Source organism: Megalopta genalis, chromosome 1 (assembly GCF_051020955.1).
Source record: "Megalopta genalis isolate 19385.01 chromosome 1, iyMegGena1_principal, whole genome shotgun sequence".
Taxonomy (NCBI): Eukaryota; Metazoa; Arthropoda; class Insecta; order Hymenoptera; family Halictidae; genus Megalopta; species Megalopta genalis.
The window spans coordinates 44,351,171-44,378,123 of NC_135013.1; the positions used below are offsets into that span (position 1 = coordinate 44,351,171).

General features: G+C 34.9%; 1 protein-coding gene across 2 annotated transcripts in view; it reads right to left on the reverse strand.

Moving 5' to 3' along the window:
* LOC117220831 (potassium channel subfamily K member 6) overlaps positions 1-26,953 on the reverse strand; it is a 1,018,768-nt gene that overhangs the window by 184,182 nt on the left and 807,633 nt on the right. For both annotated transcript variants that reach the window (XM_076528337.1, XM_076528335.1), the window contains 2 exons: positions 14,427-16,517; positions 6,393-6,678 (listed from right to left, as the gene is read on the reverse strand). In XM_076528337.1, coding sequence (XP_076384452.1) covers positions 6,393-6,678; positions 14,427-14,786 — 646 coding nt within the window. In that variant the 5' untranslated portion in view covers positions 14,787-16,517. The remainder of the gene's footprint in view (positions 1-6,392; positions 6,679-14,426; positions 16,518-26,953) is intronic.

A 26,953-nucleotide genomic window follows, 5' to 3' on the forward strand; every position in this document is an offset into this window, starting at 1 on the left:
GAATTGGTCAATCGTAATGGTGTCATTTTCCACCAGGAAAGGCCGCACACGTCTATGTCCATTCGGCAAAAATTGATGGATATTGGTTGGGAATTGATGTTACACCCACCATATAGCCCTGATCTCGCGCCATCGGATTACCACTTATTTCGTTTCCTGGACAACTCCCTTCGTGGTAAAACTTTTAATGATGATGACGCTGTAAAATCTCACTTAACTCAGTTTTTGGCCGAAAAGGATCAGACTTTCTACGAGCGTGGAATTTTCAAGTTGCTAGAGAGATGGCAAAAGGTCATCGAACAAAATGGAAAATACATTACACATTAAACTTAGTTGCCAGCCCAATACAAACCGATATTTTAACAGTCAGCTACTAAAACTTTCAGTTCTTATCTTTCATAAAATGATGCAATTATTTGCAATTGTTTAACATCATTGACGCATATACAGGGTGTACACGTTAAGTTTTGTCACCATTTTTTAGGAATTCTCGGTAGCGTAATTACAAAATGTTTCAGACATAATCTCATCAGTTGTAGCTGGATTACACACACATGTTCGCATATCCTCAAATTTTAAAAAATGTTTTTTACGTAAAAGAGTCAAGGTCACCTTGACTCTTTTAAATGGCACCATATGTTTTCGCATACTTAAAACACAATTAAAAAACCCGATATAAAATAATATAGATTTCACTACTTAAAGTTAATATAAATCCCAATGTATTTCATAGTTCTACCGTTAAACATTGCAGAGTATTTAAAATACTGTAGAAATACAACTTACAATTAGTCAGACAGCAGCATCACAGAAAAATACAAGTTCCAATGATTTCTAGCTCTATCATCAAGGTATGATCGTTTATCCTGTTCAAGATTAAAAGGACGAGTAACCACGCATTTCTTTATCAGAACAGAAATAATTGAATGACAAATTAGGGGATGTTTTACATGGTTAAAAACGGCTATAAATTTTCTAGTCTCCGTGAAACACTATCGATGAAACGTTGGCACGGCTCCAGAACATCGCAGCAAATTGTGCAAGTTAATTTCGAGCGGGCGAGAAATTTTCAATCGGTCGGCAAAAATCACGGATGCGAAATACCAGAGTTTGGCGACGAGATTACACGCTCGTAAGAACTCGGCGTCTAACCGGTTAAATAATGTACTCGGGCAAAACGGGTGGAGCTGAAATCGGAGGAGATAAGTATCTTCGCTATCGCCACCACGGCGGTGCCATTATCGCTATCTTGTGTTACTGGCTGCCTCGGTGCCGCCGTCTCGAAATGTATAGTATTTGCCTCCAGTAATTATTCGTTTCTGGACGGCCCTTCAAAGTTTACCCGCGCTGCGTTGGTCCACCGACCTACTAATTACATCGCGCTGCAACGTTTGCAATTTTCTTGGCCTGGTTTCCACTCTACGAAACGAGACAGTCCACAGAAAATATTGACGATAAATTTGCCATTCTTATGTTCAATGGTTATTCCGCTGATTGCATGCCAAGACAAATTCTGATTTGGCACGAATAATGGAAATATTTTTAAGCAGCAATTCGAGTTTATTCCGCCCTCTTGACTCCAATTACTTTGCCTGTTAGCTTTCTATGGATTGCATTACAGAATTTCTTGTCCCTTTAAAAACATTATTTATTACGTTTGCAGAGACGGAATTTACTAATTTTGGGGACTTTGATTTCTGTGAAATTAAGGGAGGACATCACCATAACGGAGTAACATCCTAAACAGATTTCTTTTCTTTATTTTCTTAAAGTTTCAAATGTGTCGGATATTTAGCAATTGAAAGGTAAATTTTCAAAAATCTTACTTTATCAGAGAGATAAGTTATCTCAAAAGTTCTTTCACGTTCGTCTCGAAACTAGATTTTAAAACCTGGCCATTACGAAATATTATTATTATATTAATATTACGTATTATTTATTTATATATTATTTTATTTAATATTATTATTATATATCAATTATTTAATTTTTTATAAGCATTTAAAATTGTTTTTTTAGGATAACAACAGCTGTTCCTCTTCAAACTGCAGCCATTTCTGCAATTACTAAAATTTTCGAAATCCCGTAAGCTACATTTTAGATAACAGTTTAAGTTTATGAATCAACAATATTTGTTTAGTTGTGACGTCCTAGTACAGTAAATTGTCTCTAATTGACTCTCACACATTGTACATAAAAATGGATAATTTGGGTAGACGAGATACAATTATTCGAGCCTTGCGGCTCGTTTTTATAGTTGCCGATTGTCAACAACTATAAAAACGAGCCGCAAAACTCGAATAATCGTATCTCCTCTTCCAAAATTGTCCATTTTTGTACACAATCGGTGCATCAATTAGGGAGAATTTACTGCACTTACCAACTGCGACGGCCAGTAATCAATGTTATATGAGAAGGGGTTTCGGAAGCAACGAATAACTTTGCCATGTTTTACGATTGTTAATTCTAAAAAATTGGAAAGCAAAGCTGGAACATACTTTTATATTCTCTTAGAAACATTAAGTCTTTTACCGAGTAAATACCTCTAGAAAAATTCCTAAACATTATCTATTATTCTGAACGCCTCAGATCGGTGTCCCCTATTGAACACATTAGCGACCATTGTTTATTTCGTCATCTACTTTAATTGCTAAAGTAATTTGTTAACGTCGCAAGAAACCGATATTCGCAAGGTGTCTGAAAAATATTGTAAGCTCTTGAAAAGGGTGATACTCGAGATGCTGTCGAGTTATCTTTTTTTTAGCAAAAATGTTAGGGATTCGTTAATGAGTTATTAACGAAAAATACAGACCTATCAGGTAGCTAGTAGAGCGGACGAATAACGGCACGATATCGAGCTCGATACGGCATTGGCTGCGGTGGTGGCAACCAGCCGTATTCGCTCTCTGATTGGTTCATGTTTTTCGTGAATAATTTGCCGCGGAGAACATTTTCTCTAAGGCAGTAGTATCTTCAAATACCCTCAAGTATACTAAATATCTCGATAAAAAATTAGTTCGTCGTAGAAATGATATTTGAACCGACTATCGGTCAAAAGTTTTATTAATACACAGCTTGACGATGTCACGGTCAAATTCAGATTTACACTCTTAATGTAACGTACTTCTATTATGAAATGAAATAAATAATTGCTAGGTAATCAAAATAATTCATGTATTTTTGCATAAACTAAGAGATGTAAAAAGGTCACTTGAAAAGTTATACTACAGTTTTATACCAGAGTATAAAATGAAAAAGTATACTAGGAGAAATATATTACATACTTTAGATAGCATTTATATAATTTTATGGCTTTATATTATATTTGTATTATAGGAATTCTATTCAGATTATATTACTTAAAATTACATTATGTTCATATTATAAATTATATAAATATCAAGGTAGATCAAATTTTGTTAAATACTGCAAATTAAGCAATATGGCTCTCATTCGTAAGATGCACAGACTACACATTGAGAGAGTTAAGAATACACAAATTATTACTCCAGACGTATTAGGACACTTACAAAAAATGAAATAAATTTCAGAAACCGATAGGAAATTCTTATAACGTCTACATTTTGTTTCGAACTTAGTTTTATACAGTAAAAAAATAACGTCGATTTTATAAAAGAAAATTAAAGCTTCTTTTCGTCCATAGATTCCCCATGTTTTTAATTACTCTTTGGACTAATTTCGACATCCGTTTTATTATTTCATCTATTATTTCTGTTCCCATTTGATTTCATGTATTCTGTGCTATACATATATTATACTATATATATATTATAGTACTATTGTACTAAATATATATTATACTATACATATTTAGAAAACACATCGGGAAACGACGCGCGTCTTACCGAGCGAGGAGTATGAAATGAACTCAGTCTTCCTGTTTTAATTAACAGAGTTCAATAGATGAGAAAACTAATTGTATAAGAGTGACAAACGCTCATAATTTAATTAATGTGTACTTTCGACAATATGATACCGTAAAACTAGCAGACATTACCTAAACTGAATGAAAAAATTACAATTTATATTAAATATGAAGTTGTCCTAATACCTTCGAAGGAGGTGTTCTTCTCAAGTGTCAATAATTCTTGTATTCTACCAAGTCGTTTAGTAAATTCCACGAGACCGTTCATTTGTAATTACAGCATCAAAAAAATAAAATAAAATGAAATAAAAAAAGAAAGAAGAAGAAGAGAATTTCTACGACGGATATAAAATTGTTTTATTTTTTTTAAGAATTAGTCGTTTTGTTCTGACGAAATATATTATATTTAGAAGTCCAATCTTATTGATAGAAACACAGTTTTATTTCAGTTAGAATACCCGTTGGTGGCGTTGAAATGATTGAAAGTAATGCTACAGCTATGACACAGGCTACTAAAACCACCGCTGAATACATATCACAGTTAGAATGGAAAGGTTTTCCTTATCTTGTCAATTCTCTAAATTCTGCTCCCTCAGATTATTACCTATCTCATTAAATACAGTACAGACTAAAATGGCAGCACTTCAGAATATATGTGAAATAAACAATTGGATCCACAATTACTTTGATTCCACAAACTCGCTATTATTTTTCTGCCAAAGAATTCAATTTTTGTCAGAGAGGTGAGGTAAGATCGCAGAAGATGATGATTTCAGTTGAAAAAATATGATACTATTTCAAAAAATGTATTGAATTAATAAATCGGCAGTACTTGATTAATTAAATCTAATTCATCCTAGTCAAATCATTCTTAAGGTGAATACAAATCTAAATTAAATTGCAACTAAATATAAGTTTGTTGCAAACTTACATATTTTAGGTAACGGAATTACAACTGTTACGTTTTCAAATGTATAAAATATTTATATCTGCCGCGTCAAGACGGAGAAGAGAGGTGTAATGAAATATGTGGTGTTGATTTTTGACAACTGGTTTGTCAATTTCATTTGTAACGATGATTAATAACGAAATCAGATACTCGAATATGAAACTAAACAAAATAAATCATCCCTAGTGAGGAAACAGAGGATAGAAAGAACAGGAAATATATTAATATTAATATTTCGTGGCTTGTTTCCTCACAAATATATTTGTCTGTCCATCGAATTTTAAGTAAGCAATATTAAATTTTGTCGATGTATCATGATATTATTAAACGTCTTGTGTATATGTAATCCTTTTTGCTTATGCACGATTACTACAACTGAAACAAGAATATAATTTTAATTACTGTTGAAAAAATGTCTTCATTTCTAGATATAATAATTCAAGTAAATGCTGAAAATAAGCATTCATGTATTAATAAATATAAATTTCGGTCTTCTTCTAAAATTCTTAACGAAAATAGGACGACGATGGATTAACACTCGAACGGTGGAGCTCGTAATCATTTGGACCCAGAGTACAAATATTGTTATATGACCATACGTATACAATATATCCCACTTAAGTTGAGATTGTAAAAATCTCGTGTACACGTAATTTAAAAAAAAAAGACAAATTGTCATGTATCCTTTAGTATTTCGAGTGGGGAATCAAATGGCACTACATACTAATTTTCTAATGCGTGGTCATTATCAAGATTATTTCAAGGTCATCTTGTCTTTTTTTTGGCCACAAACCTATATTTTTTATTCCGGAATCATATTCTACATAAAATAAATATACAACATTTGTTTGAAACATTTTTTTTGTAATATGAAGTTCTTAAATGAAATAAAATACTTTCCAGAAATAGATCACGTTGTTATTTTAATAGACAAACAAAATTATCAAAAATCAGTTGAATATTTTAAAAAATATTAAACTTACAAAATAATGTTTTAAACAAAAGTTGTGCATTTTTTTACGTAGAATATGATACCGAAATAAAGAATATAGATTTGTAATAAGAAAAGCAAAATGACCTAGAAATAACCTTGATAATGCTCACGCCTTAGAAAACTAGCAGTGATGCTTAACTCCCCACTCGAAATACTAAAGGACATGCACGTGGGATACCCCGTATGCATAGATATCCAAGAATTATATGTTAAATAACATCGTAAAAAGTGAATCTTGACAAAAGAGTTCGGACACGTGTCTGCTTATTTTGTCTCTAGAATCACCACAAAAAGTTTCACTAAAATCGGCAGTCCCACAGATGTGATATCTTCTTGTCAGTTATATTTTTATAGATGACGTTCGCCGTTCGAGTGTTAATAACGATTTTGAAAGCTTTTTGCAAGAATAAAAATTGACCGTGGTCACCGTCGATCAGCAACGTAACCAGCGTCCTATTCGGAACAGTTGCTGATACCGAAGTTATAGTAATCGAGTCACGAATTCAATGAGGACGACGTCCGCCATGACACCTAATATCACGTTAATGTAGTTAAGTACTTACCGATCGTAGACACCACCGTGAGAGAATACAGGAACGCTTTGGCGAAGTTCCATTCGTACTCTGGGGCACGTCGCTCGGTCACAGGATCGCTGGCCGAACTTCCAACGTAGGTCCCGACATTCTGGGTCGCCTTCATGTCGTCGGTGATCCTCTTCACCAGTTGATCCTGAAAACGTGCGATCTCCTGCGCGGCCAGCCTAGTCCAATTCTCGCGGTAAAGAACGTTCAGGCTCTCCGTGATTATCCAAATATTCTCGACGGTCTTCGCTCGGGCCTCGTTATTAACCTTTGCATGAGAAAATGTGTTGTTAAGATTACGCGCTCAAATCCATTCAAATGTACACTCTCAACTACTGGTGCACTGGGCTCGTGATAGAACCCGAATAAAAAGTGCAGAGAATGTGTTACTGAGGTATTCTAGTGTGAATCTTTGAAAGAACCGATTCTTTTTTATCTTGAAGAATATAGGTTCTAAGTTCGTGTTCAAAATCTTATGCCTGAATTCTTAAAATTAAGAAAGTTTCAGCTGGTTGATCAGTCATAATATGAATAATTAGTATCGATAAACAAAACTTAAAATGTGCTTTTCTCGAAAGTATATTTTTCAAAACGGTGACCATGATATATCGAAACTTACTTAACCAATTGCCTTTCAAATTTAGGTGAGGAATATCCGATTTGCTATTGCGTGTAGCATTTAGGCGACCAAGGGGAAGCTAGACGTTGCGGCGGTAGTCACGTGGCGTAGCCTTCAACATCGTCGTATTGCGTGCACTTAGAGCTAATAGGAAGGGGTCATTTCTGCCAATAAGGGAAACGCGTTTACCCTACTTCTGCAATGGCGTTAGAATGGCTGGGTTGGATGGGATCGGTCATACACTTTTCTCAGTGGACTTCTTCTGAGCAAGACGAAGTGCAGACCGTACTAAAACCAATCCAACATTTTTATCCTCTATACTTTTTAGGCTTCCAATATTAAAAAATCATTAGGAAAAATCGATAATGAAATTTAGAAATGTCTACATTTTTACAATTATTGATTTTCTTCTTTTATTCTAGTAGCTGCTATAACCAAATTCATACTAATTATGAATCTTACACGTCCTATCATTTCAGATAAACCAAATCTCTTTGACATTTGACTGTGTTTCAAAATAGGCAATGTCACCAATTTTAATTTTTCCTAACCCATCAAATTTTTAAATGCTATTGAAATATGCGTAAATAGATCTTGCAAACATGACTACAAAAAGTGTTACAGTCTTTTTGCAAAAAAAATCCCAAAGAAAGTTAAATAAAAACGCAGTTCACACTAGAATATTCTCTTAATTGACAGTTTATTCTTAGTCTATACAATCCCGGGCACATTTGAAGTTATCTTATTTGAAATATCATTTCAAATGTCATGTTATTTTATTTCATAACTGTTTCCATGTCTGTGTTCATTTTAGGAATAATATTATTTGGAATATTATTTTATATTATATGTTATTTTATTCAGAAATTGTTTGAAATAATTATTTGAATAGTTCTGAGTCTCGTTTATATTGACATCCTCACTGAGATTTTTGTAAAATAAAAGAACCGATCTAACTATATTAAATAATTACTCGATAATAAGAAACATTTTTTTTTTAAGAATGACACCCGTCTTCCATTTTCTACACAAGTGGAACAATTTTTAAAAAATACTTTTGCTCGAAGCAAATTTCAGTAAAGATTTCATAAATTAAAATCTTTTTGTTGCTTATTAGTTTAAGGATTATTTTTTCGTCATATTTGGCATCATGACTTTTGAATTATTAAAAATTAGCAAAATAATTCATTATTTGAAATTGCTATTATTTCAAATGAATCAATATTACTTTTTCATTTTCAAATAACAGTATTGTAATTAACGGTTTGATATGAATTATTTCATGTAGCTATTTCTTGTTTTCATTAGAAATAACATTTTCCCTGGTCTGAGTGTATAAAATAATAAACTTATAGCGCGACGAGTGGGAGAACCGGCTGAATAGTGGTAGGAGTTACATGTCTCTTGACAAAGAGCTCATAATATACTGAGAGTCTCAAAAGTTACTCAAAATCGGGAAATGAAGGATTCCTGAGGTCAATTGAAGTAACTTTTTCCTTAGCGCAAATGCAATCCACGGCTTCGTTTACGAGTTATTATCGTAAAACAGTGACCAATAAGAAGCAAGATCAGCTAGCACGAGGTGGCCGAGCCAATAAGCGAAACTAAGCTTCGTCCGCTCATTGGTTCAGCTGACTTGCACTAGCTGATCTCGCTTCTCATTGGTTACTGTTTTTCGTTAATAACTCATAAACAAAACCACGGATTGCATTTGCGCTGAGGAAAAAGTTACTTCAAATGATTTCAGGAACCCCTCATTTCCCGATCTCGTGTAACTTTTGGGACACCTCGTAGAAGATGAAAAAATAAGACACATTTTTATTTGAAATTCTCCAAGAACATCGAAAGATTGTTTTCGCAATTGAATTTACTATCAATTTTGAGGTAGAAATTTCCTTTTTATGACTATCTCTTATGAAGTAAGAGATTTGGTTATAAAACTATTATAAAGATTAAAAAAGATTTAAAAAAAAATAAAGATTTGGTTAGAGTAATATCATTTTCTTTCTTTTGTTGACAAAAATTATTCTTTTTAAATAATAATAGCAAAATTTTGAAGTAAAATAATTCAAGAAATAATGAACTAATAGAATGCCTACAATTTATTTAGAAATTATGAAAAATGGAGTTGTTTGTTTATGGCGGAAAAAGGAAAAGTTTTATTATTTAAACTATAGATCTTCGTGCAAATAAAAAATTTTTGTGTCGATGCAACATAAAAGAATTTTTGCATCGATTGCGAAAAGACAGTAATCACTTGAGTTTTATTTCATCTTTAATAATTTTAGTATATTGCAAGAAATATACCGATATTATAAAATGCTTTTAATCTTTCTAGTGCTTCAAATTACAGATATTTATTCATATGAAAATTTTATAAAATTTGCAGATTATTTATTATTAATACTTGGCTTTGTTGTGTAATCTCTAGTATATTATTTATACCTTCAAATTGCTATAAAATTCGTAGTTCAGTTAACCGCATAGTTTATAAAAAATAGAACATTAAAAAGTTGTAACAGCTACTATCGAATATTATTTAAATAAGAATACCTCATATAGAAGCTTAAAAAGTTAAAAGTTAAAAATTTTCAAAAGTGCGAAGCTTTGCATTATAAAATTAACTATTTGGATAGAACAATGTTCTGAGGATTGAAATTTCAAAGAAAAATAAGAATTGTTCGCGACAATTGAATTTTAATTTACATTTGGAAGAGTATAGTGGAGGTATATAGGTAGAAACTCAATTATACGTGCAAAAATAACGAATGGTATAAAAGTATAAAGAGGAAGAAGCACTAAAAAAGCATCCGAGCTAGCAGCAGCAATGCTGTCTATATTTCATTTCAGACTGCGGACACCGCAGTGTTGTTTTTAACGAACATTGCCACAGACATGAATATGCCTTTATATAAAGGGTGCCGCGTTTAAGTGTAAATGCGGAATATCTCAGGAAGATTTTAAGTTATGAAAAAAATATTCTTACAAAAGCTCTTTGGTATGATGGGACACATTAACTGGTGTTAACATCTTCTTCGTGTCCTGACACATTTTTTTAACATCAACAAAAGTAAGGAAGATATTTCAATGTGCAGGATCAAATAAACACTCTACACGTGTATATGTAGGAAGTCTCATTTTAATCACTGCATGCGATTATCTCGAGAACTATTCGTTATATGAAAAAATATTTTCTACGAAACGTTTTATGTTTAGAAAGGGATGTAATCCAGGGTCGCTGTTTTATGCAATGTGTACTCTTGAATGATACACGAAGAAGATCATCATTGTTCTTTTTTAAATGGAATCATTTGTATTTTTTTATGCACGATTTGAGATGGAATTCGGAATAAAAATGTAATAACCTATTCATGTCGATAAACTATTACTTTGGGAGATATTTCGATTTTAATATTGCAATAAAGTACTTAACAACATGAGAACTTTCACGAGAGATTCAAATATAAAAAACAACAGTAGAAAATCATTAGCATCGACTTCTTTATGTTAGCCGACTTGATGTTTGGGTTCCGCATTAATTAAGCGAAGCAAATCCTATGGAACGAATCTCCATTTGTGATTTTCTCAAGAAACGTGAAGAATGGAGATCCATTTTTAGAACGGATGGTGGCGGGCGATGAAAAGTGATTGTCTACAACAATATTGAACGTAAAAGGTTATGGAGGCAAAGCAACAAACTGCCAGAAACCACGTCGAAAGCCGGGTTACACCTATGTAGTGGAGTATTATTACATGATCTAAAAGATGGGATGAGATCGTATATAACAACAATTCAAACAATAATTAAATTTCACATGGCCAATACATAATTGGATAAAAATCATTTCTTTATATAAAAAAGCTTTGTATTTACTTGTTAAAAACCGCACGAATTTTTTGGCTAACTCAATAGTAAAAAAATTACGTATAGTGGTAGCCATATACTTGGAAACGCTTGAAAAACGGTATAATTTAAAAAAAAACTGAATTAAATGATTGAAATTTCTTTTAGATGATAAAAGAACTAGTCTATTAGTGAATGACAAAAATACTTCTTTTTAATATTGCTATTATATGGAATGACAAAATGAAAATGAAAATACTCACGTTTTCAATATTTTATCCGCGGTTATAACGAAAATTAAAACGTGCGTTTTGTTGATCTTGATAACTTATATGTATACTGAAAATGTCGTTAAAATAAGCTGACATATAGTTAAGCTACAGACGATGAAAGATATAAAAATTACGTGTTTTTGGTTGAAATCCGAAAAAACTGCAATTTTGACGATATTTAATTGTTTGTAACTCGTAACAACGTCAACCGATTCCGATGACATTTACAGGATACATGTAACTTCAAATTTTCGTTATAGGCTCAGATAAAAAAGTTGAAAACCAGTTTTTTTATTTCTTTTGTGTCATTTCAAGCATTAGTAAAATTTAAAAAATGCATTTTGATCATTGTTTAATAAACTAGTCCTTCTGTCATCTAAAAGAGAATTCAAGTTCTTTAGTGCTGTTTTAGAAAAGTTATACCGTTTTTCAATCGTTTCTAACTAATACGACCGTCACTGCATGTACTGTCAATGCAGTCTTCAATTGCGTCTCTAACGTACGGTATAAACAGTTAAAGGAGTTCATCGTCAGGCTCAGGCAATTTAAGAGCAGTGGCCGTGAATAACATCGTGAAAGCGGAAATATCCTTGCAGCATAGGAGTCCTTACAGAACGGATTTCACTTTAAGAAAGAAAGAAAGCGAATGGGACACTTGATCGATAAAACTTCATTGAAACGAACGTTAACGGCAATTCGATTGTCTCTGAATTCAGTGGAAGTTGAGAGGATAACCAAGTAAAAGTAAAGGTATTATAACAAATTGGGATTCGCTTAAATTGATATAATAATCAGAAGTTTATCTACGGGCGATGATTTTATAATTGTCAAATGTCTATAATTTACAGTTAACAACTACTTCAATCGTGCACCATCATTCGTCTTCAGTAACATTATCTGATAATTTCGTTTACGATTATCACGTAGAAAAAGATTTCTAGATTTCTCTCAGCACAGCAAATTTAAAAATTAATTTTTACGCTTATCTATTATAATTTTCGAATTCGATTAATATTATTAAGAATATTGAAAAAGTAATTGATGTCGTACAACTTTACTTTGCAATATTTAAAATTAATTAATTTTTTTAAATGAATTTAATTAATTTATTTTATGAAATTTTTAGGGTTCTTGGCGTGGCAGTCAAAGTGTTAATAGGTAGCGTGAAATGAATCTATTTATGTGAATAGCATAAAACGTAATTGCAGAAAGATCACATTTTGTTTATTACATCTGGAACTCGTTAGTTTCTGTAACAGATATCTTAAAACTCACATTTCAATAAATTAATCAAACCATACTCTTGCCATCTTTTGATTTTCCGATATAATGAAAAACGAATCGAAATACTATCTTAATAACTGCAGATTGTATTTATATTTCAGCTTGTTTTCATTAACGGATTTCATTGGGAGTTGTTACGTACTTCCACGATCCTATTTAATGAAATATTTTCTCATCGAACGACTGTATCTCACGAAATAATTGTTCCAATGAAAAGAGTGCGGATATAGGCGCACACACGAAACAATGAAAACCAAATCATTCGCTTATGCCAGCAATTGAAATTTGATTACGATGATGTTGACATGTTTGCTTTGTTTTCATTTTGACCGCCATTGAAATGAAAATAAGATTATGGAAATGCCGCATTTATTACTGCAAATATAGGGAATTTAAAGCGCATTAATAGCGCAGGAAATGTACATTTCTGGCATTCATGCGTTTGTGGAAAACATGAATTGATATTACTGCAAATTGAGGTTGTAATATTGTTCTCTATTGCATTAGTTTCGCATATAAATTCGATAAAGTGCCGTACCTTCGATAAAGTACCATAATCTCAACTTTTCTATTTAAGTAATGTTTTTCAAGCATTTGTCTACACGAATTGTTATTTACATTTTTATGACCAATGCGTTAAAAATAATGTTAAAAGATGCACATCGATTCTCCTTCAATTGTAATCCATTTTATAAATTAAGCATAAGGCGTATTTATAGAAATATGTGTTGAGTAATCATGTTTGTAGGTCCAACTATAAATTGGGAAATTGGAAAATTCTAACTTAAAAATCATAGAATTCGTCAAGTCGTCGCTCATTTTGTACAACAAAAATAATTAAATAAAATTTAAAACAGTATTGAAATTAAAGAAATTGAAGAGTATCGAAATATTATCTTCAACTCATTAAAATTATTAAATGAAGCGACGAGTTTTTTTGAGTGGGCTCTTATTTCTTGCAACCGATACACATGGTTTTTATTTTACACGAAGATCCACAGTCTACCAACAATATTTCATGAATTGTATTGTATCGGGCGAATCGAATTTTTTTATATTATGACAGTAACATTATACAATAGAGTATAGATTGTACGTAGTTTGAATAAGTTTCAGCCTCACAATATAGATAATTGAAAATTATGGACTTTATTTGTATTATTAAATAAAATTGTTAGGAACTTCTAAAAATAAATTTAGATAGTTAGAGTGAGTAACGATGATACCATGAAAATCTTTAAAAATACGATAACTTTTTTAATATAGGGCCAAGTGACTTGAATTATTTACAGATATTAGACTGACTAGTTTATTGGACAATGTTTCAATAAATTTCTGCAAAAGTTACGGATCGTTCAAATTTTCATTATATGCTCAGATAAAAAAGTTAAAAAAACATGATTTTGTTGTCATTTCAACTAATTGCAACTTTTACTCATTGTCTAGCAAACTAGCCGCTCCAATATTTAAAGTATAATATGCTTTTAAATATTGGAGCGGCTAGTGTATATATATATATATATATATATATAAAGTATAATATGCTTTTAAATATTGGAGCGACTAGTGTATATATATAAAGTATAACGATAATATTATACTTTAAATATTAATATTTAAAGTATAATATTATCGTTGCCCTCTATATATTGATTAAGTTTCGTAGTCTTTATAAAAACGCTCTGCTAATATTAGCTTTATTTACAAAGATGCTGAGATTGTTGCAGCTCTAGTACGCTATTTCTCTGAATTCGTTAGGTATCCGGATACTTGTGCATGTTATTGTATCCACAATATTTTATCCGCGAGGTAAACGAGCGCCCGAATAATAGAATAATAACCATCGCAATAACCATCGAGCACTTTCTACCGAGGAAAGCACAGATGAAAATTCCAGTTAGTGGAATCAGTAGACCGAAAAGTGTCTGAATCGATAAGATACTGGAAAACATTAAAAGAAAAATTCGGAGGAAAAATCAGCAGGTGGATACACTCACCTGATTCATCCAAGCTGTTGAGTTCCGTCTGGTGGGTTGGCCCCGCGCTATTGTGGTAGCAAGTGTCCTTTGTTGTATCCCAACCTCGGCGCCGCTTTCAATGGCGAGGAAGATAAAGCTACCTAGCAGAGTATAGCCCACGAGGAGGGCGCATATCCCTAGGTTTATAATAAAACCTTTCAGGAAGGAGTGTTGGCTAGCCTTGTCCGGCACTCCGCCGAAGCAGAGACACCTCACTTGTCTCGATGGATGCGTTTTCGAGCGGTCCGACGTGGACCTCTTCAAGGACGACGTATTGCCATTATTCGCGGGCTTGAAGCCCTCGTAAGCCCTGTAATGTCTCGCGTTGTCCTTCTCCATCCTCTTTTTTCCCGTCCTGCCGGATCACCTGGTTCTGTCCTCTGACTCACATTTGTCGAACGGTATCTTAGCGCAGTCGGTCGTTCGCATTTCTCGGCTCGATCACCGACGGCCGAGAAGAAAAATCGACAGATAAGCTCGGACCTTGGATCTATCCCCGGGTTCCTGTCCTCGCCGGCTAGTCTCGCGTTATTCGTGCAGCTCGCGCCGAATAAATCGAACTTGTTCGAATTGGAACGTTCCCGAGCACCTTCTCCGGTTCTCTCCGCCGTTTAGCACCGATTCATACCTCACGCAGCCCCGAATATTAACCGAGCCGTTACGTCAACGTCGACGTTGGACAGTTCTTTCTTCAACAGTTTTCTTCGCGACCATCTTCGAGATCTGTGGGAATCCATTCGAGCCGACCCTACCACGTCCACACCAGTTCTCCGGTTATCAGATTTTCCAGTGCAGCCGAGTCTCGGTTCGAAACACTCCATTGGACGAGTCCAGCGCTGACAAATTACGAACGGTTTACACGGGAATGTTGGGCGCGGGCGCGGGCGCGGACACGGACACGGTCCGGCATTTTCGCGGAAAATTTCGCCGCGCGAAGACAGAGGGCCGTTGTCGGGGAATCGACACCCCGATCGCAGTCACTGTCGATTTTTATTATCCTCGTAGAAAACGGTCGTTCGACGGGTCCGGATCGCGAGAGGATTTCCCAGGATCGGGCGCTCCCGTCATTTTTCTAGTGGACTGCCATGCCCCGTCCGCACTGGAACGCGTCCCAGAATTCTCTAGATAAAATCGATGTTTGAGATATTCGCCGGGATATTAGTTTCTCTTCGGGGCGGTTTTCCGTGGACACGGTCCTCGCCCTTGGGATATTACCTCCTTAAGGGACGCGTACGCTTAAGAAATATTTATGCGCGTCGCGGCTGAATAACGTCGAGTATTATTGAAGAGTCCGCTATTATGCCGGAGCATAATATTGGCGCGATCGCGGCCCTGATCAGCCCGGACCCACCGTTCTAGTTATATTTATAGTCTCGACAATAATTTTAGGCGACAGGGCCGGTGTCTTCTCACGGAGGATGCACGCGTATCGATCAATCAAATTCGAGGAAGTCACCGGAGCACTTCTAGGTCCTTTTTCCTCTGTCGCCGGTAAAATAGAAACTTAAGGAACGGCGCGGAGTGAATTTCAAGAGTGTCTCCATAAGTCGCTTAAACTTTCTTTCGCAGCAGATGAATGTAAAGCCACCGGCGGGTTCCTGCTACCCCATCTTTTCTTGGCGGGGGCGCGGGTGCGGCAGTCGGGTACGCGACCGGCAAAGAAGTGGATGGCAATTTCAAGGCTTCGTTCCGACAAACCGGATTTCCGGAATAAGTATTCCCGATGCAAGTCGCGGCTGCGTGGTTCCGCTCATCGCTCGAGCCGTCTCCGTTCCTCCCATCGCATCGCCTCCTTCCTTTTTTCCTGCTCCGGGTTTTCTTTCTGTTCGCTTTGTTCGTCGACCTGGCAATCCCAATTTAACGGGGACTCGTTCCACCGCCAGGTGAGAACTCGTTGCGAAAAGCCGATTAACACGGTCAGGCTCGATCCGGTAATTTGCCTGCGCCTTTCATGCCGCGCCGCGCTGTTTTCATTCCGCACGCCCGGCGAATAAATCAGCGAAGCCGCGACGCGACGCGACGCGACGCCCAAGCTGGCCCGTCGTTCTCCTTCCGCTCGATCGAGGTAATCTGCAAACAGAAGCGAGAAAATAGGATTGGTCGATTGGATTTCACGTTTACTTTTCTTTACGGTCCTAGCCCGCACGGTATTGCGGTAATATTTCAACGCGGAGCTAGGCGTCCGAACCGAGGGGCGCGAGAACCTCCAACGATGGAAATGGAACTGACCGTTTCCCGTTTCTACCATTTCCACCTTCGCCTCTCTCATCCTGCCGGTTTCTCCTCCAATGCTAAGGTGCTTTCGTGCTTTCGATATTTGAGACACCCGGCTGTGAAATTTGCAAAGCCAAACGCTATCGACGCTGCCATACCCAGGATGTATTTATCGGACAGAAGGTGGCGTGAGAAAAGGCTTAATGCAGTAAATAATGTTATTGACAATCGGTAACTATAAAAACGTGTCGCAAGACTCGAATAAACGTATCTCCTTCGTATATCCGAATAATCGTATCTTCAAATTGTCCATTTTTGTGTACAATCTGAACGTCAATTAGGAGGAATTTACTGTAATTATTAGAAAAATAACGTTTTCCGCGTTCAAAAACTTAATTTGATGTCTACTGTTACATCCTACCACAATACTCTAGTTCTAATTTGATTTATTCTTATTATTATTACAATTATTCTTACAATCATCTGCGTCATCAGCAGTACTTATGGGTACCGCTAATATTTAAGTGGCTTCGAATCATAGTAGCGAAAATCACATTTTCCTCCATTGCGAGAAACAATGAGCGCTCTTGTTTACTAACATGCAAATTGCTTACTGACCAAATTTATTTGTTAAGATAATTTTGAGTTAAGTCAATTTGTAGTAACTTTATAATTTATTTCACTTGTCTTTTTAACATTTTGGTATGTGTAGATTATATTTTAAGACATTATTCAACATTTTCGAAACTTTGATTTACGTCAATATGATTCTGGCAATACGATTGTAAGTAATGTAAAGCCAATAACCTAAGTATCATATAGGTGTTGTACTCCATATATTTCATACTTTACATGAAAATGGTCGAATTCATCTTATGCATGTTTTTCATAACATATTGAATAAATTTTATTGAATTTAATGGAAGTTATTTAGATTAGATAAATCCAAGATAAAACTAGAAAATGCCTTTTTTAAATTTTGCTATTATTTGGAATGATAAGAAAACTAAAAAAACTCTCTTCTTTTGTTATTCTAAGCAATAGCAAAATTTAAAAAAGGCATTTTCGTTATCGTCTAGTAAACCAGTTCCGCTATCGTGTAAGAAAAATTCAAGTCACTTAGTTCAGTTTGAAAAAAGTTATTGCGTTTTAAAAGGTGTGTGAAAACTTTTGTAGGCCACTGTACATCGTGTCAAATCCACAATTTTACTCTTTAACCCTCTGATTACTGAAGCGCCGTCTCCTGTGCCAGAGTCATTTCTGATCCACACTGATATTCTACTAATGCATATTTGCGGTCCTCCCCACTCTTGCTCGTCGTGACTCCGGCATAGTAGACGGAAGGTTAATCGATGGTACTGGAAAAGTTTCAGCATAGAAAATTGTGACATACGCGTTGTGCTTCTTAAATATTTAATTTTGTAATCTGAATAATTCTGTGGCTGCAAGGAAGAACGCCGTATGTCACATGTTTTCAATTCCGAGATAATGTCGCTTAAAGTTCTGATCACCTAACGCTTCGTATTAGGAGTGTCCCAAATTGCACAATTTTTTTCAATCTATGGAATTTGTTTTCACGATGTATTTTCTGATAAATACGTAAATCCTATATGCTTCAGTTCGATTAATGCATTAACTTAAATTTTTTGAAATTATGACTTACGGCGTTTTTCCTTTTAGCCACAGTATTAATGTCTTCAATATCATTGTATGATTAATTCATGCATTTGTACTGTATGGAAATCTTTGAAACAAGTGCTAAAAAATAACACTGAGCAATGTTTCATGTGTGGAATGGTATATATATTGAACTTCGAAGTACAAGATAACTCTGCGAAAGAGATAAAGAAGATTCGATACTCCTAATTGAGAAGTTGCAGCACAACTCCTGTGCATTCAGTAACTTCTATACTTTTCTACGTCAGGATCATCGACAAACTCATACGTGTCGATTGTAATGAAACTTGATACATAGAAAGTGCATCAAAATACTATATTCACAACGTACAGCTTTACATCTGTCTGTTCAAGTTGTTGCAAAGTGAAAATAGCTAAAAGTTTGAAGTGAAAAATCAATCTTACGAAAGTGTACAAAAATTCCACAGCTTTGTATGATGTAAAACGGTGTAAGCTAGATTATTCAGCGAAAATACTAATTAGCTTTGAAAACATCAATTCGTACAAGATTATTGGATTATGTCGACTTTTAAAAGTACTTTTTTGCACCGAAGTTTTGGGCTATTTTCGCTTTATAAACGGGTAGCTATAAGAATATGTATGTTGAATACTTTACGAAATTTCATTCATATATTGTCAATAATAAGTTTCTTTACGATGTTTATTAGTACAGGCATTATGAAGACATAAAAAGATAATTATGTGCATAATACTACTACTACTACTACTATTATTATTATTATTATTATTATTATTATTATTATTATTATTATTATTATTATTATTATTATCATTATTATTACGTACTTTTCTTAGATATTTGCATATTTTTTACAATCTTATGTACAAGAATTATATTGATTTAGTGATATCAAAATCAAGATTTCAATCAATCAATTTCAATATCATTTTGATATAGTGATTTCAAAATCAAGAAGCAAAAATATGTTGTCTCTTATTTTATATAATTTTCAATTCCAACACTTTTTAGAATAAAATAAATAATAAATATAATTCGACTAATTAAACTCCAATTTATTCATATTTATTTTTCCATAGATAAATAATCGCTATATTTGCATAGCGTTCGCAATGTATTATACTTAAAATTGATATCATCTGTAAATAGATTATGTGTATATGTATAAGTAGAAAAAAAGGGAAATATATTCGAAACATTAAAATATGAATCTCCTCAAATGCTTAAACGAGCAAACAGAGAATGAAACAATCTGAATTTTATCCAACGAGAAACTTTTCTGATTAATAAATGAGTCTCTTGGGACTTGCGGTCAAGTTTTGCATTTTTTACCTGTTTTTGCATGCGAAACGGCCTCCTGCCCAGCTGCATCGCCTGTCTCGTTATATCCAGTATGCGCACATAAATTATTTATTCGGGGCGAAAAATTTGTCCGTTGTAACTTTAGATGCGTCAGTCTCCATATTTAAATTCTTACTTATGAATGGCAATAATTCTGAGGCATGCCGTACGTGGCTTTTCGTGGCCATTCATTTTGCACTACCTCACTTTACTATTTTATTATCATCATGTCTATTAATACGTGACAGCTTGGCTATTACTATTTACGTCTGTATTTCAAACACTGCCGCATGCTGACCCTTTCAGTATTAATCAAAATGAAAAAGTATAATAGCAAAAATGTCTACCTTTTATAATTCGTAAAAGGCACGTTTTTATAGTTATTAACAATCAGCGACCATAACAACGAGCCGCGAGGCTCGAATAATCGTATATCCTCTTTCCAAATTGTTCATGTTTGTTTACAAGCTAAGGGACAATTGCAGGGAATTTACTGTACACACCGTTTTTACAATTCTGTATTATATTATGTTATATTAAGCCTATGTTATGTTCACACTATGAAATACAGGTTATTCATTTGAGAACTTTAAATCGAAATATCTCGAAAACACCTCATTTACGTCAAACATCTCGAATACAAATACACTACACTCGATTTCGAGGGGGAAATGCAATTATTTTATTTATATTTTTGTTGTTGAACGCTTCGAAGGTTATTTGGAGGGTAACTTTGTTTCTTTTAACGGATATCTATATATTTATTTACAGATTTTTATTATACGGAAAAAAGAATAAATTTGTTAGACCGATGTGAATATCGTCGTGGGTTCACGATATCGTTTTTCGTTCTTTATCGATATACTGATTGTGTCTTGGGTTATCGTGAGTACAATGCGCTCATACTTCTGTTCTCTGTTTATGTAATTTACATTAATTTCTGTCATAACTATTGTATGAAACATTTTTTAACCCGCTCTTATTTTACGAAGATATACAGAGTGTCCCAAAATTATGGTACTTCTGGGAAATGAGAAGTCATTTGAAGTAACTTTTTCCTTAGCGAAAATGCAATCCGCAGCTTTATTTAAGAGTTATCGACGAAAAACAGAGACCAATAACTGGCCAGATCAGCTGGCGCGAAGCGGCCGAGCTAATATGCGAAGTAGGTCTTCGTCCGCTCAGTGGCTCGGCCGTTTTGCGCCAGCCGAGCTCGTCTCTCATTGGTCACTATTTTTCGTTAATAATTCGTAAACAAAGTCACGGATTGTATTTTCGCTGTGAAAAAAGTTACTTCAAATAACCTGAGGAACCCTTCATTTCTCGGAAGTACCATAATTTTGGGACACCCTGTATAATAAAATGAACAGGATAGTGGAGTCAGTTAATGTGGGGCCACCAAATGTTGTGCGCTTTGTTTGCTGTCGAGCACAATTAACTTTATATTTATCCAATAAGACCTATTAAATTCTTTTGATCTTTTATTTTGTCTACTTTTGAATAAAAAAGTTTGATTGATATTGAAAACAAAATTTTTCTATTAAAAGATAAACAGAATAGAAGAATAAAAAATGTAATATGTCTTATTAGATTAGGGAAATATAACGTTAATTATGCCCGTTAATGAACCAAAAGCACAGCAATTCGTCACCTCACAGTAATCTGTTTCATAACTCTATTCAGTGTTTGGTTGTATGTTTTAAAAATTGTGAAATGTTGTCATCCTTTTACAGTCGGACAACGTATTTTTAATTAACCTTATTTAATTGTGTTTCCATATTTATTCAATTAAACCAAACAAAAGGCACACACGTGATGTTCGAGCTTATGGAATCTTCAAACGGTGACCACTGTTTGAACGTAACTTCAAATCGTCTCCGTATCAATAACGGTGACTTCAAGTCAAATTGACTATTTATCGTTAATGGTGATTTGACAGCAAACAGACGCCCCATAATTGTGATTTGGTGTCAAACTGACTCCATACCCTATTCGTACCCGGACATACGTACAATTTTTGTGTATACCCCCCCTCCTCCCATCCAAAGATTTTAGGACACTTATAGAAAATTAGATAAATTTCAGAAACCGATAAGAAATTCTTATAATGCTCTTAATTTATTTCAAACTTAATTTTATGAAACTGTAACAAGTCAATTTTACCCACATATTTGACAGTGTAAAAAAAATAACGTCGATTCTATAAAAGAAAATTAAAGTTCTTTTTCGTCAATAGATCCACCACGTTTTTAATTGCTCCTTGGATCAATTTCGGCATCCGTTTTATTATTTCGTCCATTATTTCTATTCCTATTTGGTTGCATGTATTTTGCACTATGTTCTACAGAAACATTTTCTGTAGAAAATAAATGTTCTACATTTACAAAACACATCGGAAAACGATGCATGTCTTATCGAGCGAGGAGTATGAAATGAACTCAGTATACGTTTTCAATTATCAGAATGCAATAGATGAAAAAACTAATCGTATAAGTGACAAACGTTCATAACTTAATGTGTACTTTCGACAATATGATGCCATAAAACTCACAGACATTATCTAAACTGAATGGAAAAATAATAATTCATATTAAACACGAAGGTGTTCTAGTACTTTTGGAGGTAGGTGTACATAATGTTTTTGAATGTAAATATTTACAGTATTTATGCGGAGTCAATTTAACATCACTATACCACTAGCGAATTTGACGTCAAGTTACCATTCATTAATACGGAGGCTGTTTGACGTCAAATCACTATTGATCGATATGGAGTCAATTTGATTTCAGATCACTACTATTGATACGGGGTCGATTTGACTTCAAGTCACTATTATTGCTACACGAACCCAATTTGCCTTCAGATCACTACTATTGTAGTAATACGGATTCAGAGCTGGGTAATATTTCTAGATAAAATATTAGAAATACTATTTGAAATAAGAGAATTCATCATAATTCAAATAAAATAGTACTTCAAGTAGGACATGAAATTTCGGTAAATAAAATATTTTATTTCGATAATCCTCAATTAAATCGTGGAAATAAATATTTTATTTTGATAATCTAAAACATGAAAGAAAATAGTTCTTATTTTAATGACATAAAACATGAGATAAGGTACTGAAAATAAATTATGAAGAAGATTGGCGTAACGTGAAACGACATAACATAAGAAACCATGTTTGCAAATGAAATTTATTGTCTTCTTAACAAAGTGCATATTTAATGTACGTTTATAATACGTAATAACTTAAAAATAAATCAAATATTCCGAACTACGGCACAAATCCTTAACACTAAACTTACCGAGCCGGTTAAAATGAACGGTTTCACATTTTTCATTCTAAAATCGTTAAAATTATAATGATCCTATCATAGGAATTAATTGAATCATTTTATTAATGTATGTACAAATTCTAAAAAAAATTAACAAAAAATCGAAATAAATACAATCTTGTCATCGTTATAAAATAACATTCATAAGTCAAGTTTAGTGCTCGGTAGGTTTAGTGTTAATGAAATCCAAGCTGGAAAGTGAAATCTTATCGTAGATGTCAACAAAAATCTTATTAACTTATAATCATATCTTATAATCTTAGACTCAAAAATAATTTTTTTACACAATTTTGTGGGCACAATAAAACGAAATAAATAATTTTGCGTATATAGTTTCTTCATGACATAAAATTTCAGATACTAACCGTAAAATAATAAATCATAGAAGACAGTGATGATAGAAAAGAAATCGTTACGATATTGTAGTAACGCATAATTTAGAAAATAAGTATAGGCGAACATAATAATAATGTATATAAATAATATATAATTAATGTGGGGGAACGGAAATTGGTACATAATAGGCACGGAAACTGCCCTACTCTTAGGGGTCAGTTTGACGTGCGATACCACTCTAAGGATGAGCCCAATGTTCATTAAATTCTTGATACTTGGAGGTACACCATCGGCGAGTATACGACCTAATCATTCGAAGTATGTCCAATAGAAAGTTCAAGCAGAAACATATCTTCCGTAGAGCAGGCCTAGGCCCGGCGATCTACGACGTAAATGGGAATCCGATGGAGCCGTAAAGGTAAGGATTGTGGTTTTAAAGAAAGACCGCCGCGGACCAGAGTGGTCCATCGCGAGTTCATAGGTGTGCTCGGACGCTTCTTATCCTCTTACCGACCGTATCAAATTTCAGGAAGAATCAGAGATCCGACGCCGACGAGAACGGCTTCGATGCCGCGGAAGACAGCTGAATTCTGGGCGGACGTGGACCGTTGAATTATCGTGGAAGGCCCTTGGGGAAATCGCGCAGAAGTTCCCGTGATGTTCCTGTTTCCTCGCGCACGTCGAACAGTCCTCGAGAACTTTCCAACGGGAGGCCATAATCGACGATCATCCGCAAATCCGCTAATACAGGCCCCTCCAAATCGGACAAAAGGAAGCGCGGGAAGGCCCGCGATGCAGAAAAACGAATGGAACGACGCGATGCGACGTGATGGCGACCGGTGGCGGCGTGGCATGGCGTGGCGCGGTTAGCGAACGAAAAGTCGATTCGTCGTAAGCGGAAACCGTACGATATACCGGGTTCTTCGAGCCTTCGACATCCATAAATGCATAGCAAGATCAACTGGTTTAAAGCTCCGGAGTTCTTCATATCCGAGCGTGATTCAGGAGCCGTGGCTGGCTAGATGTTCAGTGATATTTAAATTCGAAGATTCCGCGGAAGCTTTTGTACCTTATACGGGGATATATAGGTGGTAGCTCGACGTCACAGTTGAAAACTGAAAACGTTTCTACGGTATTTTTAATATCGTCCTAACACAGAGTTATTGAAATTCCTCGCCGAGCACGGTCGGAACCGGCGCAGTTACGTTTCGAACGTGCGCGATCATAAAATCAGTATACTAATAATAACTAGACCAAGGGTTTTATGCAATCGTGACGAACATGAGTAGGATAGACGTACCGGTTGTGGCCACGTTATGGATTTATATGAATTTCAACGGAAACAGTCTTAAAGTCTTCTATCACATAAGAAATGTGAGAAGTTTCAATAGATTATTTAATAACGTTAGTTTCGATATCTGACTTGCAATAGATAAAATGATTCAAGAATTATTGCAGTACTAAAATAGTAAAATACTCATTTTTCAACGTTTATGCATCATCTATTTGTAATAATGAAGGATATAAGCGATTAAATAATTTTTTAAAAATTTCGCGTTTCTCTTTTTTACTTTGTGGTATTTGAAAACCTCGGTGTTATAACGTAATAATGATATACATGTAATGATAACGTAAAAGTAGTTTTATTTTACTTATTTTTTGTATCTTTTTCCGTTGTTCTTTCATGTTCTTCTTGTTCCTTTGGTTCTTCGTATTTTCCTTTTCTTCCAACTTCTTTCTTTTCGCATACAATTCGTTTTTTTTTCATTTCTTTCTGCTGTTTTGCCCTTTTCGATATTTATTTAATGTGCATTACATTTCCATTTTCCATGAATTTCTTTTTTAGTGATTATGTTTAAGTTAAACGTATCGCCATTCTTATCGCCATTTCGTAATATGTATAATAGTCAATGTACAATTTATGTTTATTCTAAGAAGATCACGCAATTCCACAGATTTGTTACTAAGAATACTTTATGATGTAGGAAAAAATATTTTCTTCATTAATTGCACGTATCGTTTCACAGTATAAATATTTTTGTCATTAATTTTACATATCGTTACACATTATAAATATTTTTTCCATTAATTGCACGTATCGCTATGCGTTAGTAGTTTGAATTTCTGTTGATCGCTAGGAACTGTAGCCAACTTGAAATAAGATAATGTGAATAATAGTACAGATGTTGGCAATCGGCAACTACAAAAACAAGGCTCGAGGCAAGCGAGGCTCGAATAATCATATTTCCTTTCCCCAAATTGTCTATTTTTGTTTACGAGCTGAAGAACAATTGGGAAGAATTTACTGTAAATCGGAAATTTTGTAGCTTCTTCAATCAAACATCATACGTTACAGTTACTGTTGTTGAGAGACATAATTACAAGTGATATTCTATCCCAAAAACAGTTTTCACGTTTTGCATCGCAGTGCCATTGCGACCAACGAAAACAATTCATTATAATTATGCAGTTGGCCGGATACGGAAAACAGGATTAAATTCAAAATTTCCCATGCCACCAAATGAGTAGTTATCAAAGGGATTTCATGTTACGGCATCGGTAAACACGTAACCGCTGTAACTTAATTGAAACAGAGCGGGAGTATGCACTACGAAAACCGTAAAATTAAACAGTTTAATTCCCCGAATGCCTCTCATATCTTGCCTACCGGTAGCAAAGACCCACCTAGCTAGCCAATGGCAGCGCAATTACATTCCGATGGTTCGTTTGTGATTCCACAGGATGGTGGAAAGACTGTGAGAGCCTTTCAGAATTCGATACCAGCGACGAAAGCTCTTTCACCGTTTGCCTGCGTCGCTTTTACCAGTCAGATGCTCGAAGAATAATGCTCCGAAGGATTTACTGTTCCCCGACTTCAATCCCACACGGTGGAATCCAAACGAGTTCGAACCAAAAGCACCGAAACAGCGCGGATACGTATTTGAAGAAGAAAATTGGACGCGTACAACCGTCGGAGTCCTTCCGTTACAGGCATAGCCGAACTTAGCGGACGATCCGCACGCCCCCAAAATAAGCCAATGAATTTGATCGCGTCGGATACTAACTCAATGCTAATTTATCGTACGGCCTGATCGATCGTTTCGCTCGATCCTCCTTTTTACTCACGAAGAAACGAACACCCTTTCGAACAAACTGCCGAGGCACGCTCGCTACCATAAATCGGTTCCAGCGATGGCGCCGGCATGGAACTGACCTTCCACCACTTCCGTTCCGATTTCCAACCCTCTTATTTTTCGCTTTACGGCCCGTTTACGAGCGAGCTCCCATCCTTATGTAAAGGACTGATTGTTCCTCGCTCTCTTAATCTTTTATTGTAAACAATCAAAGAACGGACGATACGAAGTTTATTGCTCATCAAAGCGGTGCTCGGATCTCGGTGGTTTTATGGAAACGCGGCTTAGCACGCGGATACCGTTCCAGTTAGCAGTTATCACCGATCATGCTGCAGAAATATTGGCTGATAACAGTTTTATGAGATGTGGCGATACAATGAATAATCGGCGCGTACATACATGAATATGTATTGTATGGCGGGTCAAGAAAATATCGATGCACTCAGTCTTCCTTTTATGGTGCAAGTTGGAGAAGCTATATCAAAT